General features: G+C 38.3%; 1 protein-coding gene across 1 annotated transcript in view; it reads right to left on the reverse strand.

Moving 5' to 3' along the window:
- The window catches only part of UTP20 (UTP20 small subunit processome component), a 109,674-nt gene that overhangs the window by 29,856 nt on the left and 52,872 nt on the right, over positions 1 to 26,946 (reverse strand). The window contains exons 26-40 of the mRNA XM_062203055.1: positions 24,290 to 24,456; positions 22,429 to 22,637; positions 16,627 to 16,770; positions 15,844 to 15,923; positions 11,876 to 12,102; positions 11,005 to 11,149; positions 9,486 to 9,573; positions 8,130 to 8,273; positions 7,886 to 7,936; positions 7,628 to 7,780; positions 5,085 to 5,240; positions 4,596 to 4,736; positions 4,037 to 4,174; positions 1,725 to 1,864; positions 1,428 to 1,510 (exon numbers count right to left, since the gene is read on the reverse strand). Of these exons, the coding sequence (XP_062059039.1) occupies positions 1,428 to 1,510; positions 1,725 to 1,864; positions 4,037 to 4,174; positions 4,596 to 4,736; positions 5,085 to 5,240; positions 7,628 to 7,780; positions 7,886 to 7,936; positions 8,130 to 8,273; positions 9,486 to 9,573; positions 11,005 to 11,149; positions 11,876 to 12,102; positions 15,844 to 15,923; positions 16,627 to 16,770; positions 22,429 to 22,637; positions 24,290 to 24,456 (2,066 nt within the window). The remainder of the gene's footprint in view (positions 1 to 1,427; positions 1,511 to 1,724; positions 1,865 to 4,036; positions 4,175 to 4,595; positions 4,737 to 5,084; positions 5,241 to 7,627; positions 7,781 to 7,885; positions 7,937 to 8,129; positions 8,274 to 9,485; positions 9,574 to 11,004; positions 11,150 to 11,875; positions 12,103 to 15,843; positions 15,924 to 16,626; positions 16,771 to 22,428; positions 22,638 to 24,289; positions 24,457 to 26,946) is intronic.

Raw genomic sequence — 26,946 nt, forward strand, 5'->3', positions numbered from 1 at the left:
GAACTTATTTTCCTCTTCCTGAAAAGGCCCATTATTTTCTTTAATTCACCATCTTGTTTTGTTGGCAAACTTTCACTGACATGCAGAATCCAGAAGTAGGAAATGAACACTCTTGATACAACATCACACATAACTGTAAGTCAATAATACTGCCTTACCCTCATCCTGAAGGCCAATGCTCCACCCTGAGTTTGCTCCAGCTCTGCTTCACACTAATATAGGGTACTGATGGTAACTGGCAGTTAGACTCTGGGTTGCATCACGTGATGGACATTCTTTCATGTTGCTTTGTCAGTTTCTTTTTTTTTTTTTTTGACAGTCAGAGTGGATAGTGAGAGAGAGAGAGAGAAAGGTCTTCCTTTTTGCCATTGGTTCACCCTCCAATGGCCGCCGCAGCCTGTGCGCTGCGGCCGGCGCATCACGCTGATCCAAAGCCAGGAGCCAGGTGCTTCTCCTGGTCTCCCATGCGGGTGCAGGGCCCAAGCACTTGGGCCATCCTCCACTGCACTCCCGGGCCACAGCAGAGAGCTGGCATGGAAGAGGGGCAACCGGGACAGAATCCGATGCCCCGACCGGGACTAGAACCTGGTGTGCCAGCACCGCAGGCGGAGGATTAGCCTAGTGAGCCGCAGCGCTGGCCTGCTTTGTCAGTTTCTGATGTGAGTGGTATAGAAGAGATTAACTATGAAGAAATGAAGACAGGGAAGCTGTTCTGAGGGGTGGGAGCCATGTGGTAATGAGATGATGAGCTCTGAGTCTAGTAGAGGATTTATGTTATTCAGACCTGGAACCTGGACTACTGGATACTGCTAGTCCCCAAAGACAGGCTGGAATCCAGGATCAGCAATGCCTGGAGTGGGTGATCTCAGAGAGGCTATGAGTCCACTCAGGAGAGGGAAATATCCCTATTGACTTTCCAGTGTTTCAGACCCTCAGAATTAGCCTTTGCCAATAACACTGCTTATTTGTTATTTGAAACCTTTACTCGGGAAAAGGTTAGACTTAATTCACAATTATGCCACACATAAGGTGTTAAAAAAAAACCCTAATATTGGGAAATATCAACAGTTGGCAATTGTTTTCATTGAGATTTAAGATGGCTTTTAAATGAGATATCATAGGATCAATAAAAAAGTATGTAAGAGAACTGTGCTGAGGTAGAACACATCTTAATTGGAACCAACAACATATCCAGATTTAAGTTACCTTTGTGAGTGTCTCACACCATATGGATTAGGACATGGTTAAACCAGATATAATATAGTCTTATTAGAATATTTAAACTATTTGTTTTAGTTTCCTCCTGACACAGTCTGCTACAAGAGCAGATAACATGAGTAAATTGAATTTTGACATCTTTAATTCATGGTCATAAATCATCCAAGAGTAAGATGGAAATATAGTTTAAGGAAGTTTTAAAAACTTACTTTCTCCATTCTGAATTTTCCCCATTTGTTCTTCAAGAGTTTTGTGGTCAAAGTGAAATGCATCTAACACTATTACTAGCAAACTGTTGGGAAAAAAAAAAGTACACAGAAATGTTTGATCATCAATGACAATAAAAGGAGAGGAAATTTAAAGACTAACATAAATTTTTATCAGTATTTTTGACATTAATAAGCATTAGCATAACCTCATTAATATAATGTAAAAGGGAACAGACTAATTCAGGGAATAATTTTAAAATTACATTTTAAAAAGGAAACAAAAACGCTTGCTCATACCTGACACCCAATTTTTGGTTGATCTGTCCAGTCTGTAAGATATGAATAAAATGTTTCAAGTAATAGATATATGCTGGCCAAGAGAGATGACTGCAAATGGCTCCAATGGCCTCTGTGGCAGCAATGGTTATGTTTTCATGCTGTAAAATAAATCAAGAGCATCAATGTAGAACAATATGAGCCAACAGAAGAGAGAACTGTCAAAAGAAAAAACAAAACTCTCAATCCAGAATTCTATATCCAGCAACATCAATATTACCTTTCAAACACAAACACCAAAAAAAACAAACAAAAAAAACCAAAAAACACCTTAAAGAATTAATCATTAGTAAACTTGTACTATAAAAATTTAAAGGAAGTTCTTGGATAGGCATTTGGTGCAGCAATAACGGTGCCTTTTGGTATGCCTGCATCCCATATCAGAGTGCCTGGGTTCCAGTCTTGGCTCTGCTTCCAATTCCAGCTTCCTGCCAATGTGTACCCTGGAAGGCAGTAAGATGGCTTAAGCAGTTGGATCCTTGCCACCCTGTGGCAGACCTGGACTAAGTTTCAGGCTCCTCACTTTGGGCCTGGCCCAACCCTAACTACTGCAGGCATTTGGGGAGTAAACCAGTAGTTGGAAGATCTTTATCTGTTTTTGTCTCTCAAATAAATAAAATTAAAAATATATAAGAAAAAAAACAAAAAAACAAAAACCAACCTAAGTTTTCTTTAATTTTTAATAATTTTTTAATTAAGTGGCAGAGAGAGTGAGAGAGAGCTCCCACCCACTGGTTCAGTTTTCAAATACCCACAATAGTCAGGGCCAGAGATAGGAAGTGGGAACCCAACCCAGGTCTCCCACACAGGTAGCAGGAACCCAATCACTCGAGCCATCACCACTGCTTCCCAGAGTCTGCATCAAGAGGAAGCTGGAATCAGGAGCTGAACTGGGCACTGAACCCTGGCACTCCAAGGTGGGACACAGGTATCCTAACTGCTGGGCTAGATGCCTGCTCCTTCTTTATTTTTGAAGATCTCTTTAACAGGTCATTGTTTAAAGTAAAAATAACAACAATGTACTTATTGTCTGGCTTAAAACTAAAGTCCACAATAAATAAATAACTAATAAGCCAACAGAAATCAAATAAAAATCATACAAACTGTCGAATTAATCCAACAGAGGGAAGAAAAAGGAGAAAGAAAAACATGGGGCAGAAGGAAAACAAAAAAATCACAGTCTTAGACTCAACTTTAATAATTACATTAAATGTAAATAGTTAAAAGCAGACACTGTTGGATTGTTTAAAAAATGCTACCAGTAAGACTCAGATCAGAAAAAGTCAAGTCACAGGTGGGTTAAAAAGGTTAGAAAGTGATCTACCATATTTTTCTCCATTTGCATCTTGTTTGCATTCTAATACCATCTACAAATGAGCTGGCTGTGCTTACTGTATGTTTAAACTGTAATTTAAAGGGAAAATCTAAATAGTTCCCTTAGATAATTACCCCCTTAGATAATTCTTTCAAACATTTTAAAATAAACTGAAATAAAGAAAATCTACTATTGTAGAAGGCTATGCAATAAAAATATAAATTCTGACATCAATGCGCTTAGACTTGAATTTCTGTGATCTGAAATGTCATCATTCATTAATCTACTTAATCACAAAACATTTATTCTATACCATGTGCAAGGCACTGTTCTGGGCACTGTGGAGTATAATGGCCCATACAGTTCCAAGTTCAAATACCAATTCTGACTCTGTGTCTTTCAGAAGCTGCATAACCTCATTTATTCTCATTCTCCTCTAAAATAGTGGTTAACTCTCCGCAGGGTTGTGGTGAGGATGAAGTAACATTACTTACTGAAGCACTCAGAATAGCACCTGATAGCTGATACAGTGCTAAAGAAAGGTGAATAAGATTATGTATTCCAGTACCTGGTATCTGGTACAGTAGTAAAAACAGTTATTGTTTTATTTCAATTCTTATAAGCCATTTGGGGAAATAATGATCTACTCTGCTCATCAGTGGAGTTTGCCAAAATTAAGTCCTATGATACAAAAACAAAAGTGCACACAACACTTTCTAGGAGGAGGAACACTTTGTGGTCAGCCTTTGTGAGCTAACAATAGAGGAAACTACAAATAACAGGCCCCATTCATGTAAGATTCACTCTGTGCTAGGCACAATTAAAGGGCTTTAGAATAATTCTAAGCATCTGATCATGGTGATGACATGGGTATGGATGTCATCAGCTATATCCACATTTTGGTGCAATGTGTCAAGATAGGGGTAGAGGTTTGTTGGTTCTAGAGCTGATGCCCTACCTTGAGCATTTTCTCATCAAAAATTGGAGTCATGGCATAAGGCATGATGTAATTCTGAAGAGATTTAGAGGACAGCACAACTTTGCCTTCCATCAGCTGTTTTGCCAGTTTCTTCAGGGCTCTGGCTCTTCTGTGGATCTACAAGTCAGTGAAATTACAAATTAGCTACTGAATAATCTCATTGACAACTAGCTTCATTTTAGTATCTTTTTTTTTTAATGAAGAGATTAGACTGAAACACAGTCCCTGTGTTACATAAGCAAACACTTGATTTGCTTACACAGACATAATTCACGATTTCTGTTTAACAATAGATCCCAAAACAGTTAAACTTCTTAGGAAAAAGCAGAGAAAAGGTGACTCTACTATTAGCTGTGGTTTGTGATACCACTGGAGAAATCAGACCTCAGGAAAAGATCATCTCAGATGCAAATTTGATTCATGGTTACAAATGAGAAGCTTTAGCCTTTCTGGGAATTTAAAATACATCTTTTTAAATGAGGCAGAATAGTGTGAAATGCTTATTTTGTAGGCACCAAAAAGCAGAACCGTCACCTACCTGGATGTGCTTCATGTTCTCAAAGAAGTCCATTTCTGGATCATGGTGATGAGTAAGCTGTACCAAGTCTTTAAATTCTAGTTGATTTGGAAAGGTTTGAATTAAACAAGAAAGTACTGTGGTATAATCCTGTTGGACACTCTGCAAGTATCAAATTGAGAGAGAAACACTTTTATTTTAAAAAGATTCTGTTTCTTAGGTAATATGAGGACATACACAAAAAGCTATTAAAATAAAATTTAAAAAATCCCACCTGATTTCCACTTTTTTTTTTTTAACAAAACATCAAACAACTACATAAAAGCAACCACGGCTCTCCTTTCTGTTCCCATTGCCCTGCTAAAAGTTGGTGATTATTTACCCAATCAAGTGTTTAATCAAACATACCAGGCCTAATTGCTTTTCTTCTACACAATAAGAGCAGAAGTAGGAAAACACAATTGAACCGAACCCCGGATGACAGTGTTTTAAAAAACAGAGTTACAATACCTCTGTCTGGCTCTTCAACCCTTTCCTCAATTTCTCCAGTAGTGAACGATGAATGATTTCTCTGTAGTCTTTCTCTGTGACATTTAAAGCTGCTAGTTTTTTGATGATACTCATCAAGCACATGCTGGCATTATCACTTAAAGACATATCTCCTAACTGGAAATAAAAAAATCCAAAAAATACAAATTATTCTGTGTGACAATGACATACCATACGGAATGAACATCTATTTTCCAAAGAAAGTGACATCTTATCACTGCTCAGTGTAAAAAGCCCTATTAAGCAATGTCCCCTAAGTACTTCATACCTAAGGAAGAACCAAATACAGGATTGGGAGGAATATAGATCAAAAGGTTCACTAAAGCCAATTTTCAATATTCAGTATCCCAGACATCACTGAGAGAACGTTGGCTACTGTAATTTTGGTTGGTTGCTCCAAAGTTCCTGGCTTAAGGAAAGCAAGTAATGAGTGTAGAGAAGGTATTCCCCAGTCAGCCAACCAGGCACTGACTCAGAATTCCTTATATTGAGGGAGTTGGTGTTGTGGCATAAAAGGTAATGCCACTGTCTGTGATGCCAGCAGCCTATACAGGTGCTAGTTCTCGTACCAGCTACTCCACTTCCAATCCAGCTCTTTACTAGTGGCCTGGCCCAACACTGACCACTGCGGCCATCTGGGTTTGAACCAGCAGATCAAAGACTGTTCTCTCTCTGTTTCTCCCTCTCTCTCTCTGAAGCTGACTTTCAAAACAAACAAATAAATAAATAAATCTTTAAAAAAAAAGGGAGAAGTTCCTTGTGGTTGAAATTTAACTTGAAACATGAGGAATATGCCCCAAATAGGGAGATTATATATTTATATATATTACATAATCCTGAATTATCAGATGAACAACTATTAAATGTCACAGAGATTATTAATGCCAGTATATGTTTAACAAAAACCCATTTTGGGATTTACTTCAGTTCAGAAACATGGCACTTAACATAATCTAGATACCTTTTATTTCTATCATATGCTGAGCAAAAAGAGGGCAAAATAAATAATTCATATCAACTTAACAAACTGAGGTAAAATTGACATTAAGATAAAAAACACTTGATGCTTAGGGGGTGGGAGTTGTGATGCAGTAGGTTAAGCCACTGCTTGTGAGGTTGGCATCCCACAATGGAGTGCCAGTTCTGGTCCTAGCACCTCTGCTTCCAATCCAGCCTCCTGTTGATGCACCCAGGAAGGCAGCGGAAGATGGCCCAAGTATTTAGGCTCCTGCCACCTATGTGGGAGACCAGGATGGAGTTCCTAGCTCCTGGCTTTGGTCTAGCCTAGCCCTGGCCATTGTGCCTATTTGGAGTGAACTAGAGGATGAAATATTTCTCACTCTGCTTTTCAAATAAATAAATGATACTTTTTCTTCTTAAAAAAAAGTTGTGGCCGGCGCCGCGGCTCACTAGGCTAATCCTCCGCCTTGCGGCGCCGGCACACCGGGTTCTAGTCCCGGTCGGGGCACCAACCCTGTCCTGGTTGCCCCTCTTCCAGGCCAGCTCTCTGCTGTGGCCAGGGAGTGCAGTGGAGGATGGCCCAGGTCCTTGGGCCCTGCACTCCATGGGAGACCAGGATAAGCCCCTGGCTCCTGCCATCGGATCAGCGCGGTGCGCCGGCCGCAGCGCGCCTACCGCGGCGGCCATTGGAGGGTGAACCAACGGCAAAAGGAAGACCTTTCTCTCTGTCTCTCTCTCACTGTCCACTCTGCCTATCAAAAAAAAAGAAAAAAAAAAATAAATAAATAAAAAAAAAAAATAAATAAAAAATAAAAAAAAAAAAAGTTGTACAACCATCTCTTTTTCTTTTCTTTTAAGACAGGCAGAGTAGACAGTGAGAGAGAGACAGAGAGAAAGGTCTTCCTTTTACTGTTGGTTCACCCTCCAATGGCCACTGCGGCCAGTGCACTGCGCTGATTTGAAGCCAGGAGCCAGGTGTTTCTCCTGGTCTCCCGTGTGGGTGCAAGGCCCAAGGACTTGGGCCATCCTCCACTGCACTCCCGGGCCACAGCAGAGAGCTGGACTGGAAGAGGGGCAACCGGGACAGAATCCGCACTCCGACCAGGACTAGAACCCGGTGTGCCGGTGCCGCAGGTGAAGGATTAGCCTATTGAGCCGCGGCGCCGGCCACAACCATCTCACTCTCCCAAAAGAAACCCTGTACCCATTAGAAGATAGTCCACTTCCCTCCTTCCCAAATTCCTTGGTAACCATTAAATTACTTTCTGTCTCTATGGAATTCCCTATTTCACCATGTAAATATTTACTTTTTTCAAAGTGCTACCACATATATTATTTGCTTTTAAAACATTTGCCTTTCAAATCATCAGAGTTAATAATTAAGTTATTTGCCAAACAAAAAAATCCTGCATTTAAAAGAAAGAAAGTTTATCCTAAAACTCTTAATACCCTTCAAAAACCAAATTACTAAGCTATATCACTGCATTAAGTAGTAGTATTATCAAAACAATAAAAATTAATAAACATTGGCTACAAAAACCTACCTCCATATTATAGAAACAATTATGCATAACTGGAATTAGGTAGTTAACATCCACAGTCTGCATGTCTTTAATGTATGAGGCAATGGTCTGGAATGTTGCAAATCGGACATCAAAGTTGATATCATCAAGATGTCTTTGATCAAAGGCGTTAAGCTACAAGAAAAGTCATTGAAAAAATATGAATGAAGGCATATAAAACGTAAGTAAATAAAATGATCATTCTTTTGGAGGCAAAGAGAAGTCAGATTTCTTTCTTACCTTGACAACATCGGTGATATACTTTAGTTCACTATCAAAATCAGCAAGAGTCTAAAGGCAAGAAAACAGTATATTTACCAGTGAATAAAAACCTTAATTTTCCTGCCTTCCTCAGCTTCCCGTCCCATTCAAATTCATATAAAACCTTGATTTTCGTAAACAAAAAACTGCTCACATGCTTTAGGTATCATAGCTATCTTTTAAAGAAAAGAGTGATTTGGGGTAAACAATGAGTATCCCAGACCTGGAAAACTGTACAAAGCAGCTGTCTTGACAGCTTGTTCTTAATAACCGAGAAGAGTTTCGCTAGTGGCTTGAGGAAGCTTGCAGGGTCCAGACAGTGATATAACAAGTTTTGCACTGTCACCAGAATATCCACCTCTGTATCCTGAAGGAAGAAGATTAAGGAATCATCAGATTCAAGTAATTTCATAAAACTAGTGAACTGTACTTTATTATAGCACAGAAAATAATTGGTTATGGATTAAAAAGTAAAAGTAGTAATTGGAAAAATTACTTCATAGTTTCTAATGTTTTTAGCACTTTGACAACATAAAACCCATAATAATGTCCTATTTATGCCTTTAATTCTAACAGAGAATACATATGGTTTTGAAAGCTAATTTTTTATACTGTATAGTTTAAAAACAGCCAACCAAATGAACTTGTTGAAGTAAAGTTAAGATGCTTTGTCTACAGATCTGTGGTATTCCAAATTGAATTACTAAGTGGTAACAGATATTCAGTATCACTAAGGTCTTTTTCAAAATTATTATTATTATTTTAAAGACATTCATTTATTTGAAAGAGTTACAGAGGAGAGGCAGGGCAGAGAGAGGAAGGGAGACAGGGAGAGAAATCTTCCATCTACTGGTTTACTCCCCAACTGGCCACAGCACACAGGCTGGGCCAGCCTGAAGCCAGGAGCCTAGAGCTTCATCCAGGTCTCCCACGTGGGTGCAGGGTCCCAAGGACTCGGGCCATCTTCCACTGCTTTCCCAGGTGCATTAGCAAGGAGCTGGATCAGAAATGGAGCAGCTGGATCTCAAACCGGTGCCTACAAGGGATGCTGGTGCTGCAGGTGGCAGCTTTATTCACTAAGCCACAGTGCTGGCCCCACTAAGATCTTACAAGTTAGCTTGAGTTTTTGGATGATTCTTGTGCAAGGATTGAACTAAGGTTTATATCAGAAACTATAGCTTTTTCTGAATATTAAAAAACTCCAATTTTCATTCAGGTTGTCAGTGACATCTGTATTTCATATCATATAATGCACTTCTTGGGTTTCATCTGTAAATGATTGAAGTCAAAGAGAGAAAAAGCAAACCACTACAATGAATTAGAAACAACCCGAAGGAAAATAAAGTGCCAGTGCTTCCTGCTATGGCACATGATGGTGTCTCCACCTACCTCTCTGCACCCATTCCCTTTTCTGTTTCAACTTATTTTTCTATTTCTAAACTTTTATTTTTGTATGAAATTCCTTTAAATTCTTTAAGAGAAATGCATCATAAAAACTAACCAATAAAACTGCTGTTCACAATAAATCTAGTGATGAACTGTCACTTGCAATACAAAGTAATGTCTCAAGAATTTGTACCTGAGCAATATTGCCACGATGCAGGAAAGGAAGGAGAAGTGTAATGAGCAGAGAACTTTGTTCTTTGTCTTTCATAAATTTGCTGATCCTGGGGAAGGAAAAAAAAAACAGATAGGCAAGGAAGATACACAAGTTAAAGAGCAGTTCTCTAAGAATTTAAACTTTTGGTAGAAAATCATAAGTGACTAAAAATAGCTTTAATGTTCTAAAACACAGGTGGTTTTGAACTATGCGTGCATTTTTGAAAGTTTAACTCAGTCGTTTAGCAGTGTTCACTCTTATTTCTCGTCAACATTAAGCTCATGGCCACAACCCTATTTCTTTTGCAATATGTAATTGTGTAGATGAATTATAGTAAACTCCAGCACTATATTCTAGCAATTAGTAAATTCTTATTTTGTAAGGAAATAACATTTTCAAGTGTAACTTTTTGCAGTTAAGATTTTATGTATAGTGCTTTAATTTGAACTTCCACAACACAGAACAACGTAGGACTTATTAGCTCCATTTTCCCCAGACAATCACTAAGACTCAGGAAGTGTGATATCACACAACCAGGAGGAAGGTGAGCAGGTCTCTCACACTCTTTTATGAGTCCTTCTATGCCTCTTCTGATACTACATAGCCTGAGATGAAATTTAACAGCATAAATAAATCCTGTAAAGAAGTTTCTAGAAGACTCTAATATAATTTTTGATGTTGTCGAAATTAACAGAAAAAATGTTCAACAATTAAGCCATTAACAGTCAATTTAAGACGGAATCATTTCTTGCGTTCAGCTTTACTTTGACCTTTACAGAAATCATATCATGTATTATGAATTCTATTGTTAAACACACTTTTCAAAAAGCTTTGTAAGATATTCTTGACTAAATAAACAATCTGCTCTTTTAACTGTTTTTATCAACTAAACTAAAAAACAAAATGAAACAAAAATGATGTGATCTGACAAAACTCAAAGCTTTAATTAAAAAAAATAAATAAATTAAGGGCCAGCGCCACAGCTCACTTGGCTAATCCTCCACCTGTGGCGCCAGCACCCCGGGTGCTAGTCCCAGTTGGGGTGCTGGATTCTGTCCTGGTTGCTCCTCTTCCAGTCCAGCAGTGGAGGATGGCCCAAGTGCTTGGGTCCTGCACCCACCTGGGAGACCAGGAGGAAGCACCTGGCTCCTGGCTTTGGATCGGCGCAGCGCGCTGGCCATAGCAGCCATTTTGGGGGTGAACCAATGGAAGGAAGACCTTTCTCTCTGTCTCTCTGTCTAATTCTACCTGTCAAAAAAAAAAAAAAAAGGCCAAACAAGCAAATCTGTTAGTCCACATTAGGATTCTGAAGTCTGTTCCCTTTAATATAATTAAATGAAGGCAGATACCATAAAAGGTTTCTAATAATCACTTCAGCATTCTGCATTAACTTAGTGGACTGCATTTATAATATTGAAAAATCTCTTTAGCTTTTTTTTACTATGTTCAACTAGCAAATCAAAACCACGGTGGTCATGTTATTTTTTAAGTTACTTACTTTGAAAGAATGCCAAGTTCCTTACTGACTTGTGCTCTATTCTTTTTCTTTTTCACCTTTTCTGCACTGATTGTGGTTTTGCTGAGATACTGAAGAATTGCAGGTACATGAGGCAAAATTAATCTTCCTCCCATAGTGATAGACTCTGAAATAAACATTGACCAATGTTTTCATTTTAATAAACTCTCTTATAGCACATTTCTAATTTTACAACATACTCATGTTTGGATAATGAAAGCACTCAACTACTGTGTACATTTAATTAAACTTCAACTTTAAATATCAAATAATGGGACTGGCTCAGCTGCCTCATGAGATGTAGGCATCTCATTTCAGTACCAGCTCAAGTCCCAAGTGCTCCACTTCTGATCCAATTCCCTGCTAATGTCCCTGGGAAATCAGTGGGAGACAGCACACATTCTTGGGCTCTTGTCACCAACGTGGGTGACCTGGATGAAGCTCCTAGATTTGGCCTGGCCCAGCCCAGGTTGTTGCAGCTATTGGGGGGTGAACCAGACGATGGAAGATCCCTTTCTCTCTCTCTATGACTCTGCCTTTCAGATAAATAAATAAATAAATCTTAAAATAAAATCAATTAACTTTCTTCTTACTCAAGAGCTATATCATTAGCTAATCTAAAAATATATGTAAGAGACCCCATTTTGGTAATAGTAGAGGAATTGTTAGGATGATATGGTGGAAGATTTGAGAGCTACAACACCAGAAATCCAGCTTATAAAAATCAGTGTTAATTTCCGGAGAAACAAAACTTTTGGTCATAAGTTATTATAACAACCACACTGGCTTTTTCTTTTCTAAGGAAACTGTTCTTCAGAAGTCTAACAATCACTTCCTTTGTATAAATACATACTGTCCATGTCTTCTGCTATGTCAGTGTATACGCATCCAGTTACTGGCAAGCTCAAAACTGTTTCTGTGGGCTCAAAATCCGAAAGGTTAAGAAGGTCATTGACTATATCCATCACAATACTGGCTGTAGCATCAGAGAGATTCTTTGCTGACAGAATTGCAAAAACATTGGTCAGGATATCATACTCTGGATGTCCAGGCTTCTGTTTGGCCAGAAAAGGAAAATATCTGTGAGAGAAAACATTGGAATAATTTTACTTTTCAATGTTTATTTCCAAAAATACGCTTCGAATGAATTTGCACACTGAGTTTAGCACATGTGTATATGTAAACCTTAGTAAGATTGAAATCTAAAATTTGATGGGTCTAAATTCTAAGCACCCTAAAAACCTCATATTATTTCAGTGCTTCATGTATATTTCTCATTTAACACTTATAACATCTCTGTGAGGTAGTACCATTATCTCCATATTACAGTTGAAGAAAACTGAGACTTGTCCAAAGCCACTGTGCTAGTCAGTAGAGATGAGATTTGAGCAGTCTCTAACTCCAAAGTCTCATCCCTTTCAAAAGAAACTTCTTTAAGATAGGTTATTTTTCCAATTAGAAGCAGCAGTCTAGAGTGTGAATGGATATATACACACATAAAAACCCAAGTGGGAGTAGACACCAAAAATAATTTGTTATATCAGGATCAGCAACATTCAGAGATCAAGATCACTGGTTAGGATAGGAGGAATGAATCCATCCCCAATGACTCACTCAAAAGATACAAACCTCTCTCCTGATGGAAACTACCAAGGAGCAGAGAGCACAATGGCTTTCTAAAAGCCAAGGCCAAGCCAGTGATTGTTTTACAGTTGAAGATGCAATCCTAACGGTCGGCAGGAAGGTCAAACTAAAACATTCTGATAGTTTTTTGGCTTTGTCAATTCTTCATCACTAGAAAAAGAGTTCAAGCACTAATATCCTTAGTACAGACAAACTGATGAGAGAGTACTTAGAGTTTTTCTTCACACATTTTCTGTCCAACAAATATAGGGCCAAGTATGGGCTGACTTCAAGCAAACTACTTGATATACTATTATCTCCATTATCAATGAAGTAGATCTGTTATTATTCCCATCTTACAGATGGCAAAACCAAGGCTTGGAGAAGCCACTTTCATGTTAAAGTATAAGGCTCAATGAGAAATTTCAAATACTCATTCAACATGCAATGAATACTAATGAAATGTAGATTGAACAGGTGTAACCCTCTGTGGAGAAAGATAGGGTTCTGAGTATCCCTTATCCAAAAGTCCAAAATCTGAAACTTTCTGAGTTCTGACATGACACTCTATTCAATAAGTTTCAGATTTGAGAGCATTTTGGTTTTTGTATCAGAGTTGCTTAAGCAGTAAAGTATGTACAAATATTCCCAAATTTGAACAACTTGGAAATCTTAAATACTTCTGGTCCCCAGGATTTTGGATAAGGGATACTGAATCTGTACAATAACATGAGATACAGTCCATGCCCAAGGAGCAGATAAGCTACAAAGACGCAAGGCACAATGAAGGCGGTGACCTCAGGCCTTGCAGGAATGAACAGAGCTCTGAGGAGGAGGAGACTGAGTCACGCAGGGTCACGGCGATCAGCATGAGGGCGGCTGAGAGTGGTCAGGAGCAGTCCCAACTTAGGCTGGAGCGTTCTTGGCTTAATTATTTATAGCACCTCTTTCTCTCTCATGAATGTTTCACTTAGTCCAACACATTACATTATCACCCTAGTTAGTGAAATTTTGTTGTCATGAGTTTATCTGATTTTTGAGATGATTTAACCTGATTTGCAAACTTCAATATACTGGCTTAAAGTTCAGGTCCACCTGCATTTATACAAATGTAAAATAAAATGCTAGCCTTCTCTACAGATGGAATGCTTGTTTCAGTAACTGACACTATATAGACTACACGTCAAAATAAAAACTTTTTTTATTGATGTGATTCTGAAATGCTCATTAAATTCTCCCACACACAACTACACATGCCTATTTATTGCTGTAAGGATTCCAAAGGAAGGTAATCCTTCTAGATATTTCTTTCAAGTGTTAAACATAAAAGAAAAAGTATGCTATCTCCTCTATTGTCATGCGTCTTCCATTTGCCCATCAAAAAATAAGAGAGAAACTGCAGAAGAGAACAAAGTAACATCAACGATGGTTGTGAGTCTACACCTTCAATAAGGAACTAAAATAATATAAAAGTTGATTCTCTATTTAAAGTCTTCCTGGATGAAAGTCCTTCATTTGCATTAAAATTGTACAACTATAAAACATTTCTCAACTATGCCTATGAAATGTGGCTTATCCTCATAAATCAAGAGACATCAAGATATGAAAATGTGCCATCAAATTGGGAAATGGATGAAAAAGCCCTTCCTACTAATTAACAGGTTTTCCTGGTGAGATAAAGCCACGGTTTGGGGGTATTTCTTAGGAGGATAGTGAATGATATGGGAAAATGTTAACGATATAATGGTACAGGAGAAAAGCAAAATCAAAAGCCAGTTATACAGTATGGAACAAATTGAAAAACAATGGTAGGATATCAACATAACTGAATCAAGATTAAAACTTCAGGGTTGGAGTTGTGTAGTGGGTAAAGCCCCTGTGCAACACTGGCATTGCATATGGGTGCTAGTTTGCATCCTGGCTGCTCCACTTCTGATCCAGCTCCCTGCTAATGTGCCTGGGAAAACAACGGAATATGGCCCAAGTCCTTGGGCCCCTGTACCCAAATGGGAGACCTGGATAAAGCTCCTGGCTCCTAGCTTCAGCTTGGACCTGCCTGGCAGCTGTGGCCACTTGGGGAATAAACCAGTGGATGGAAGATTCTCTCTCTCTCTCTAACTCTGCCTTTCAAATAAATCAAAATCTTTAAAAAAAAAAAAAAAAAAAAAAAAAGACTAAACCTTCTGGGGCTGGCATTGAGACATAGTGCTGCCTGCAATACCAGCACTGGTTCCAATCCTGGCTGTTCCACTTCCAGCCCCCTGCTAATGTGCCTGGGAAAGCAGTGGAAGAAGGCCCAAGAGCTTGGGCTCCTGCCACCCACATGGGAGATCCAGATGGAGTTTCAGGCTCCAGGCTCCTGGCTTCAGCATGATCTAGTTTTGTCGGTTGCGGTCACTTGGGGAGTGAACCAGTGGATGGAAGACCTCTCCCTCTCTGTCAGTCCCTCTCTCTGTAACTGTGCTTTTCAAATAAATAAATAAATCTTTTTTAAAAAAATAACAAAACTTTTCTGGCTATGACAGTTGTGTATTTACATGGAGTTTTATAAATTGAAGACAACGGTTCAATAAACATGTAATTTTTCTAATTTTAAATGGGAACTAGGAAAAAGACATAGAATCCCAATTATAAATCAGATTTTATTTTTGAGCAAGAATGCAAAACATGGTAATTATTTATATGATGCTATGACTCTGGTGTGTTTCACATTGCTTCTCCACTTGCCAGACCCCAAAAAACTGCTGGCATAATTATTACACAATGGAAGAACTCTCCTAACCATTCTAAAAGTTCCAATTTTCAATCAAAATTTAATCAAATTATAAAAATTTCAAAAATGTATCAGTGTTGATGTGATATATTATATACATTTCAAATTTACATTAAAATGTAAGAATATTTTACCTATTTTCTTTTAAGTTATATTTAATAATTTAAATACTACAAGGAATGCATCATGAAAAGCATTACATGTATTATTTAGCAACTTGTATTCTTCTTTAGAATATGCATTTTAAACCTATTTTTATGCTTTTACCCAGCTGCCTATTCTCTTCAACTGCACCAAAAATAGTTCAATGTACAGGAAGAACATGAATTGCATGATTAGTTCCCTAGACTAGTTTTTAAATAGTTTTTTTTTTTAAATTAATCAAAAACATTGCCTTTTTTAAAGGAGGAAAAAAAAGCTTATACCTTGCATTTCTGCTCCAGACACTAATTAGTTTCAGTAGAGGTGTAGGAGAATACTGACTCTCTGATCCAAGCCTGCAGATCTAGGAGAAAAAATAAAATCAGAATACAAATGTAAACACACATACACAATTATAGGAGCAAAAAACAAAAACAAGTGATAAGCAAAATAAACAGAGAGGCCAAACCAGAGGATGAAAAAGCCCAGAGATGAACATTTAAAAGACAGAATGAGGAAAAAAATAAAGGGATCCTACACAACATTTACAGAAAAAAATGGCAAAAATGGTGCTTGGAAACTCTAGACTCTCGAGAGGAACCAAGTATTTTAGATTCTCATGGTCAGAAATGACTGAGAGAGTTCATGCACCCAGAAAATCAAGTCTCTTCTATAGGCTTCTAGGCTATAACTATACTAGTCATCATCATCAAATGGCTACAACCAGAGAAACCTAGCAAGGTAACACATAACAAAACACCTGCCCATTTCTCCTCCTCTGTCAAACACCAGAGGCAATGTTATATGAGGTGCTAAGAAAGTTAATGATACACTTGCTTAAGAGACAGAAGAGACATAATCATCTTCAAATTAGCTTTAAGGATAAATACCAGGATATTACAGAAACTAATTCTTGATTTTTTTTTTAAGGTGCGGTTTTATAGGCAAATAAAAGTAAAAACTTCCAGAAATAAAGAAAAGCTTACTGTGAAAGAAAAGACAAGGATGAGCATTCCCACCCGGGTGGTAAACTAAGAAATAAAGGAAGCAGGAGTCAGAGGGCTTACCTGGGGCCAGACAGCACCATGAAATACACCATCAATTTCTTCTGTTCTGAATTGATAGGATTCCCAATCCAAAAAGATATCAGTTACCATTTTGATTCCAAGACGCCTAAGGTTTTTCAGTGGGTTAATAAACCTCAGCTGTATCTGCAAAACAAAAAGCTTCTGTTTTAGAAAAAGATATGTATATTTGTAACTAGCGTTTTTGTGCTCACTCAGATGGCTGAGAAATCAAACTGGAAGTACTGTTAATAAATTTTTGATTCATGGGAGGACATTAGCTTGGCAAAAATCACATTGCATTTCTCATTGAACAAGAAGAGAAGGTAAAGATTAAAAAAAAAAAATCAGATGGTGAGATGTGCTTCACCATTAATGTCCAGTAAAATCACACTACTTGACCTTAAGAAAAAGCATAATCACCTTGCTTTGTATTCTACTGGTTTTATTTTTTTTTATTTGGGTATTTTTCTCAAATACAATCCTGATTTCTCCCAACAGAACATTCTAAATAGTACAATTTTTTCCCCCACCACAGTGTCTTAGATTAGGAAACGAAAACTATATCTGCAATTTTTTAAAATTTATTTTATTTATTTGAAAGGTATGGTTACACAGAGAAAAGGAGAGACAGAAATCTTCCATCCAGTGGTTCACTCCCCAGATGTCTGCAACAGCCAGGGCTAGGGAGCCTGAAACTTCATCCAAGTCTCCCACATGGGGGCAGGAGGTCAAGCATTTAGAGCATCTTCTGCTGCTTTCCCAGGCATATTAGCAGGGAGCTGGATAGGAAGTGGAGTAGCTGGGACTGGAACTGGTGCCCATATAGTACGCCCACACTGCAGGCAGTGGCTTAACCTACTGTACCACAGTGTACAGGCTCACTTTATCTGCATTTCAACTCCAAGTAATTTTTCTTTGTTTTCACATTCATATTACAAAAATATTTGTCATTTACCTTTTTAAAGATGAAATTTTTCTTATTAAAAGTAGCCTAGGGGGCCGGCGCCGTGGCTTAACAGGCCAATCCTCCACCTTGCGGTGCCGGCACACCGGGTTCTAGTCCTGGTCGGGGTGCCAGATTCTATCCCGGTTGCCCCTCTTCCAGGCCAGCTCTCTGCAATGGCCCGGGAAGGCAGTGGAGGATGGCCCAAGTCCTTGGGCCCTGCACCCGCATGGGAGACCAGGAGAAGCACCTGGCTCCTGGCTTCGGATCAGCGAGATGTGCCAGCCTCAGCGGCCATTGGAGGGTGAACCAACGGCAAAGGAAGACCTTTCTCTCTGTCTCTCTCTCTCTCTCTCTATCCACTCTGCCTGTCAAAAAAAAAAAAAAAAAAAGTAGCCTAGGGGACAAGTTAAATAATATAAGTTCTCTTTCTCTCTTTCCCTTTTAAATAAAACTAAATTTATACAAAGTTTTCTAAATAGGCACCATCTGGCCTAGCAGTTAAGCCTTGGGTTGGGCCACCCATATATCAACATGCCTGCATTTAAGTACTGGCTCTACTTCTGAGTCCAGCTTCCTGCTAATGGGCATCTACAGAGTCAACACATGATAGGTCAAGCACTCGGGTTCCTGCCACCCACATGGGGAAACCTATATTGAGTTCTGGGCTCCCAGTTTCAGCCTCACCCAGCCCCGATACTGTGGGGATTTGAGGAATCAACCAGTGGACAGGAGCTCTCTCTCTCCAATAAATAAAAATAAAATTTTAAAAAAGAATTTATGGTCTTTCTGTACAGCATACTTTGTGTTCTAAGAGAATGAGGAGAAGGAAGGCATGCAAATATCTCAACATAAAAATGCAATGTGGAAAAGATTTGTGTTAGGAGGCCCAAAGGCTGGAGTGGGTCTGAATTCAGAGCAAACTTTTTCTCTAACAGATATAGCAACTTCTGTTGGCATCTTGTTCCTTATAGGTTCTAAAATCACCAATGTGCAGCCTGTTTGTGGAAGCTCAAAGTAGGACAATTTGAGTCCCCACTATAGGCATTACAGCCATACTCCTGATCTCAACTTAAAATCTTACTGAAGACAAATTTAATAAATGACACAGGAGAATGAAAATAGCAAAGATATAGAATGGGGCTGGATTTATTATAAATTTAGGAAGGCTAAACTATGGACGAGGCAGAATTTCCACGAGATATTAAAGAGTGAAGAGGACCAGGCAGAGGAGAGACAAAGGCCTCAGAGATTTCTCCCAAGCGTAGAATGTTATAAAAACCAACCAAGGCAAAGATTCAACCCCTAATTGTTTTAGCACTGGATTAGTATATTTTGGTCTCCAGAGAGAAAAGTGGCAAATTATTTTTATATATAACCTTAGTTACCTGTATAAAAACTTAAAGCCACCCTGAAATCTATGAAGACAATATAATGCTCTTATAGAGGGAAATATTAGGTCTTGTGGCCAACTTAACATGAAAAGAATTTATAGTAAAGTTAGCTGTCATGAAAATCTAATCTCTGATCAACAGAGGTATTTGAAATAGCAAATTTTATTGTATTAAAAGATTTATTTATTTGAAAGGGTGAGCAGAATACACACACACACCACCGTCTATCCACTGGTTCACTCTCCAAATGGCCACAATGGCTAGGATTAGAACAGGCCGAAGCCAAGAGCCAAGAGCCAGGAACTCCATCTTGGTAACCCATGTGGGTGTCAGGGGTTTAAGTACTTGGATCATCTCTATTGCTTTCCCAGAAGCATTAGCAGAGAGCAGGATCAGAAATGGAGCAGCCAGGACTCAAATCAGTGCTCCAATATGGGATGCCAGCATCGCAACCAACAGCTTAACCTGATGTGCCACAATGCCAGCCCTCGAAATAGCAAATTTGAAATTTAAGTGAATATGAACAAGGATGCCACTAATTTGCTGTGCAAGCTTGAGGAATCATGGCATCTCAAGTAGAATCTATCCAGTTAATTATTTCATTATACAAGTTACAAAGAAGAAATGGCAGCAAGCTCAAGAAGGTAACACAGTCTATACCATTCTGTTCTGCCTGTTTTACTGGCAATACTTCCCTTATAGCTGTATTGTTTTTGGTGAAAGATAAAAATCACCACTGATATTTGAAAAAACAAAATAAAACATGATATCATGATCATCTGGAGCAAATAAGAAACTAGCAGGAACAAATATGCTCTCAAATAAGATACATCCTCCCCTTCTCCCATCCCTACAAGCTCCCTTCTGTTGGGTAAGATCTGCATGTCCTATTCATTTTTAAACTACAGTTCCAGCTGCCTAGTTTACTCAAGAACTGTTGAAAATGAGCAACTGTGAACTTTTTAATTTCTATAGAAATAGTCCACGACTGATTCTATATATTTTTCACAAGTTACCATATTGCTAAAATGTACAACAAAACCAACAACCTTCATTAATACATTATTTCAATGTCAGTCAATGCCCTGAAGCATACAATGGCATAAAAAAGTAAATGTATAACTAAACTCAAACACATAAATGTAGAATTTTAACTCACTTAGACAAAATTACTGTGAAATAATTTATTGCCACAGTTTAAGGAATTCCTTGGACTTGTAAAAAAAAAAGTAACAAAGCTCATGTCTGTCAACAAGCTTAACACCTCACCAACTAATGAACTGTGAAATTGCATAAATGATCCTTTCAGTTACTTATTGTTGACCTGGGGGTAGAGCTATATTACTGAGTAACTTGTTAGTTTACCAAAAATTCAAGGATTTATAGAGGCTTTACAAAACCTCTAATCTTTCATGATTTAATATATGCATACCCAGATAAAATCACTATCAGTCACTATAAGGCCCAAAATAAAATTCTCACATAATTTTTTCTATAGCCCTTAAGTACTTATATAACAAAGAATTTTCCAAGTCTCTCTCGTTCTCTCTTTTTTTTTTACTTCCACTCTTGGCCTCCCAGATGAGCAACTCTTTCTGCTCAGCAGAGCCATGCCAATACTGCTCATGCCTCATGGACTTTGCACTGGCTGTTCTCTTTGCTTGAGATGGTCTTCCCATGGCCAGGTAGGTGTAAGTTCAAACATTACATCCTTAGAGAGGACCCTGGCCACTCTGGTAAAGGCAGCATCTATTCATCCAAACCCTAGTCACTATTGTATGTCCTCATTTTATGTTAAAACTTTTGCATCTTCCATGTCACTTTAACATGTTCATGCTTCCCTCTACTTTCCTGAATATATGGAACATACTTAAAATAGCTGTTTTAATGTCCTTTTCTAATTCTATCATATGTGTCATTTCTGGTCTTTTTCTCCTGACTAGCTTTTTTCTTCCTTGTAGGCAAAATTTTCTTCCTTTGCATGCCTGGTAATATGGGCTATAGTCACACACTGTTAATTTTATTTTCATTTAAATCACATAAAAGATTTTGGGCTTTGTTCTGTTAACTTACTTTAAAGCTTTGATAAGTAAATCCAGATTTTTTTCTAGGGCTAAGTTGGTTCCACTACAGAGGAAATTCCAAAGAATTCCTCATGTTCTATGTATTATTTGGCTTCTACTCTGTTGGGAATATGAACTGTTCCCAATCCCATGCTGGGCTGAGGACTGTTCTACCTGCTCTGCAGAGACAACAGACTATAGAGAAGAACAGAGAGGAGTAGAGAACAGAGGACTGATTTTCTGCTTCCAATCAAGATGGAATAAGAGGGGCTGGATTTATCCTCACCAACTTAACAAAGGATGTATGTCTGGCACGGTGATGGAGGATCTTTTAATTTTTAAAAATTTTACTTATTTTCATAATTTTACTTGAAGGGTAGATACAGAGACAGAAATTGAAAGGAAGCTATAATTATAAATAGCAAAAACTAACATTTCACTTTTCATGAAACTTCCTCCTCCTTGCTTCACTAGGAGGGTGCCAACTCTCACACAGAGAGATCTTCTATCCACTGCTGGACTCCCTAAACACCCGACACAGTCAAGACTGAGCATGATAAAGGCCTGGGGCCCAGAACTCAATCTGAATCTCCTACATGAGTGACAGGCACCCAAGTACTTGAGCCATCATCTGCTGCCTCCTAGTGTACACATTACCAAGAAGGTGGGTTAGAAGTAGAGAAGCCAGGACTTGAACCAGATACTTTGAAATGGGATGTAGGAATCCCAAGCAGTTTCTTCACTTCTATGCCCAATACCCACCCATAATACAAATTATCCATAAAGTTTTGAAGATCCCTCAAATATAGAAGTAACTTACTTTCTAGTATTCTGCCTCTTTTAAAATATACATGTAATGCAATTAGCATTTTTTTTTTTTTATTTGTCAGGTAGAGTTATAGACAGTGTGAGAGAGAGACAGAGCGAAAGGTCTTCCTTTTGTTGGTTCACTACCCAAATGGCCACTACAGCTAGCACTGTGCCAATCCAAAGCCAGAAGCCAGGTGCTTCTTCCTGGTCTCCCATGCGGGTGGCAAGGGCCCAAGCACTTGGGCCATCCTCCACTGCCCTCCCGGACCACAGCAGAGAGCTGGACTGGAAAAGGAGCAACTGGGACTAGAACCTGGCACCCATATGGGATGCCGGCATGGCAGGCAGAGGATTATCCAAGTGAGCAACGGCGCCAGCCCCTACAATTTGCATTTTCTAGTCATAGTGAAGCATAAATATAACAATGAAGATTTCTCCTCCATAGTAGATTGTTTTAAAGAAACATTTTCAAAGGGCTACATGAGAAGGATTTAACTTAGAAGAAAGTTAGTCATTCAGGCCCCAACCCAATTCACAAGTAAAACACAGACTCATCAGCCCAAGAAAAAAGCATCTATGGCACATTCATCACCTTTTCCCGTTGGTCAAGGATGTGTGATACGGTCGCTGTCATACAGAGCAGTATCTGCAAGATCTTGGGTAAGTACGCGCTGATCAGATGGCTAATGTTCTTCAACACTATTTCAAGGCTATTTAAGACACCATGCTGACGGCCCAAAGGAAGAATTTTAGACAAATCCAAACCTTCTACGGCTTGAATGACTGCAGACTGGCACTCCCCTATGAAACAAGGAGAAGGAAATTTCATGAAGTATGTTGCTATGTATAATTATAGCCTACATCCAACTTCTATCAATAATACTTTATTTTCTATTGCTATGTGACTTACAGATGACAATCCACTTTTCTTACATAGTCATCGCCTTCTAACTCTTGAAAGGATTCAGTGAGCTGGATAAGTTAGGTTTACCTATTTCCATTTACAGATGAGGAAACTGAGGAATAAAGGAGGGTAAGAAACTTGTGAGAGAACTATGTATCTAAGCCCAATTCTCATCTAATTTTTTATCCTATTCCTGGAAATCTAAGTTACTAATAGTCTTTTATTCTATCTGGCAATAATAACCCACACATTTTTATTATTCTCAGCTTTCACTGAGCTATGCTGAGTCTGGCAGATTGATAGAAAATGTCTGGCTGCATTATAAGCTTCTTGAGGGCTGAGAATCAAGTGTTTTATTGCTCTTTGTGGTCCCCGGTTAATAAATAAAACAATAGTCCTTTAAATAGTCCTTTATCAAGAGTTGATGCAATATTGATTTGAGAGTTTACTGAAAAGGTTTGAATTATTATTGTCTGAGCTTTACTTCAAACCATCTGACATGAGCTTATGAGCTTACTGATTCATAACTAAAATGGTCCAGCCACTAAAAGCATCATTTCCACCTACCCTCCTATACCAGGGACTCTACACTGAATGAAAGCTTTTGAGTTCATTACAGCTAACCTCCTTCACAGGTTATTATATTGGATGAAAACCTATGTTAACAGATGGACCTCTATCATAGAAAAATGCAAACAAATGCAACATACTCCACTACAAATAAGCATCTTTTATGTTTGCCTAAAGTAAAGCAACTGTGGGATCGGCCATAAGCTTTGTAGTCACAATGGTCTGGGTTCTAATCCCAACTCCATCACTTTCCAGCTAAGTAGCCATGGCAAAACACTTCCTTTCTAAGCCTCAGTTTCCTCATTTGTAAAATGAGAATAATCAAGTAATGATAACTCATGTAGTTGTTGTAAAGATCAACAAAACTGTCTATAAACGGGTCGCCATAATGAATGGAATAAAGCACTCAATAAATGCTAGTCATTATTATTAGCAACAATTACTAACATCATATGCCAGAGGACATACTTCAGAGCATTACAGCATCATAGCTCAGTGTCTACCCTAATACATCTGTGAAGTTGAGGGCACAGATTATTATACATACTTTTCTATTTTTAACATGTCTCCAGCACAGGTGTTAATTCAACAAATAATACTTAATGGGTAAATAACTTGGTGACTTAATAAATGCCAGGGCAATCAATATTAATTTTGCAGCATGTTCTGAATTTCTTAGAAAAACATCCTTTCTTTGTATATGGATAAGCATTCATCATATTTCAAATAGTTTAGGTGAACAACAGAAAATGCATTTTTTCCTATTGGGGGGTTTATTATCACAAGGGCAATAACCCCCAAGGCCAAGCATGAGCTTCACCTAATTAAATCAAAGCTAAGAATGAGTTGCGCATCAGCAAGAAGATCAGCACAGAGGTGGGAGGAGGAACAGTCCCATTACAGAGAGGGCGGGGGGCGGGGGAGACCTAGCCTGAGACATCAGAAGTCTGCAACATTCCAACAGCCATTCAGTAGCTACCATTCTGGAAGTGCTTCACAGGCTCAAACAGCAGGTCTAAGAATATCTGGATCTCCTCAGGTTGGGTCCCAGCGAGGAAGCGCAGGACAATGGCCATGCGGGTGCCTGAAGCAGATTTCCCCTGAGTTTTACTCCCAGTCTTATTCTTCATTCGCCCATACAGAATTCTGAAAAGTCAAAAGGACATTATTGGTTTGCCCATTAGTTCTAAAACACAATACTAGTTTTATTCGCAAACGACTAGAAGAGCAACTCAACAACACTGAATGGCTAAATTCAAAACAAGGAAACAGAAATGACATATTCGACATAAACATTTAGAAAAAGAACAAAATGAAGCTAAAGGAAGCAGGAAGAAGAAAATAGTAGACAAAGGCCAGAATGTGATTCTTTGTGTGAGAAAAAGCATTAAAATAAGCAAGTCAAAGGTAAGTGTAATCAAGGAAAAAATGAAAACAAGAATATATACCTTACAAGGAAGTAAGAGATTAAAACCAAAAGCAAATAAGGAAGCTAGCAAATTTCAGTTAAGTAACTAATTTTCAAAAACATAAAAATAAGCAAAAGGGGAAACATGAATAGATCAATAACCACTGGAAAATACTGAACTCAAACAGTTTGGTAAATTTTTTAAACTTTTAAGGAAGAAATAATTTTCATATTATGGCTTCACAGCAGAGAGAAAGATGAAAAACAGTTCTTTTTCATTTATCAAAATGGTAAATCTGTAACACTGAAATAGGTTAATGACCAAAAATAAAACTACATACCAATTTTGCTTATAAACAGAAATTACAACATTGTTAAATGGAGTATCCATTGCTGTATCAAAGCCAAGTAAGGATTATCCCAGGAAATGCAAGCATCATTAGTAAAAGCTATTAGATTAATATAGATAAATGGCTCAGAGTAAATGTTAATGTGTTCATTTTAATTCATGCTTAACAAGCACTCTAATAAAGTTCAACATCTATTCTTGATAAAATTAGAAATAACCTAAACAGAATTTACTTTCTTAACATGATAAAACTTATTTCTTAACCAAAGACGTTAAAGATCTCTACGATGAAAACTACAAAACCTTACAGAAAGAAATAGAAGAGGATACCAAAAAATGGAGAAATCTTCCATGCTCATGGCTTGGAAGAATCAATATCATCAAAATGTCTATTCTCCCAAAAGCAATTTATACATTCAATGCAATACCCATCAAGATCCCGAAGACCTTCTTCTCAGATATAGAAAAAATGATGCTGAAATTCATATGGAGACACAGAAGACCTCGAATAGCCAAAGCAATCCTGTACAACAAAAACAAAGCCGGAGGCATCACAATACCTGATTTTAGGACATACTACAGGGCAGTTGTTATCAAAACAGCATGGTACTGGTACAGAAACAGATGGATAGACCAATGGAACAGAATAGAAACACCAGAAATCAATCCAAACATCTACAGCCAACTTATATTTGACCAAAGATCCAAATCTAATCCCTGGAATAAGGACAGTCTATTCAATAAATGGTGCTGGGAAAATTGGATTTCCACATGCAGAAGCTTGAAGCAAGACCCATACCTATCACCTTACACAAAAATTCACTCAACATGGATTAAAAACTTAAATCTACGAACTGAAACCACCAAATTATTAGAGAGCATTGGAGAAACCCTGCAAGATATAGGCACAGGCAAAGACTTCCTGGAAAATACTCCAACAGCACAGGCAGTCAAAACCAAAATTAACATTTGGGATTGCATCAAATTGAGAAGTTTCTGCACTTCAAAAGAAACAGTCAGGAAAGTGAAGAGGCAACCAACAGAATGGGAAAAAATATTCGCAAACTATACTACAGATAAGGATTGATAACCAGAATCTACAAAGAAATCAAGAAAATCCACAACAACAAAACAAACAACCCACTTAAGAGATGGGCCAAGGACCTCAATAGACATTTTTCGAAAGAGGAAATCCAAATGGCCAACAGACACATGAAAAAATGTTCAAGATCACTAGCAATCAGAGAAATGCAAATTAAAACCACAATGAGGTTCCATCTCACCCCGGTGAGAATGGCTCACATTCAGAAATCTACCAACAACAGATGCTGGAGAGGATGTGGGGAAAAAGGGACACTAACCCACTGTTGGTGGGAATGCAAACTGGTTCAGCCACTATGGAAGTCTGTCTGGAGATTCCTCAGAAACCTGAACATAACCCTACCATACAACCCAGCCATCCCACTCCTTGGAATTTACCCAAAGGAAATTAATTTGGCAAGTAAAAAAGCCATCTGCACATTAATGTTTATTGCAGCTCAATTCACAATAGCTAAGACCTGGAACCAACCCAAATGCCCATCAACAGTAGACTGGATAAAGAAATTATGGGACATGTACTCCATAGAATACTATACAGCAGTAAGAAACAATGAAACCCAGTCATTTGCAACAAGATGGAGCAATCTGGAAAACATCATGCTGAGTGAATTAAGCCAGTCCCAAAGAGAAAAATATCATTTGTTTTCCCTGATTGGTGACAACTGAGCGCCAAAGGGGAAACCTGCTAAGTGAAATGGACACTATAAGCAACAATGAACTGATCAGCTCCTGTCCTGACTTTAGATGTACAATGTAATACTTTATCCTTTTTAGTATT

Source organism: Lepus europaeus, chromosome 10, assembly GCF_033115175.1.
Source record: "Lepus europaeus isolate LE1 chromosome 10, mLepTim1.pri, whole genome shotgun sequence".
In the NCBI taxonomy this organism is placed as follows: domain Eukaryota; kingdom Metazoa; phylum Chordata; class Mammalia; order Lagomorpha; family Leporidae; genus Lepus; species Lepus europaeus.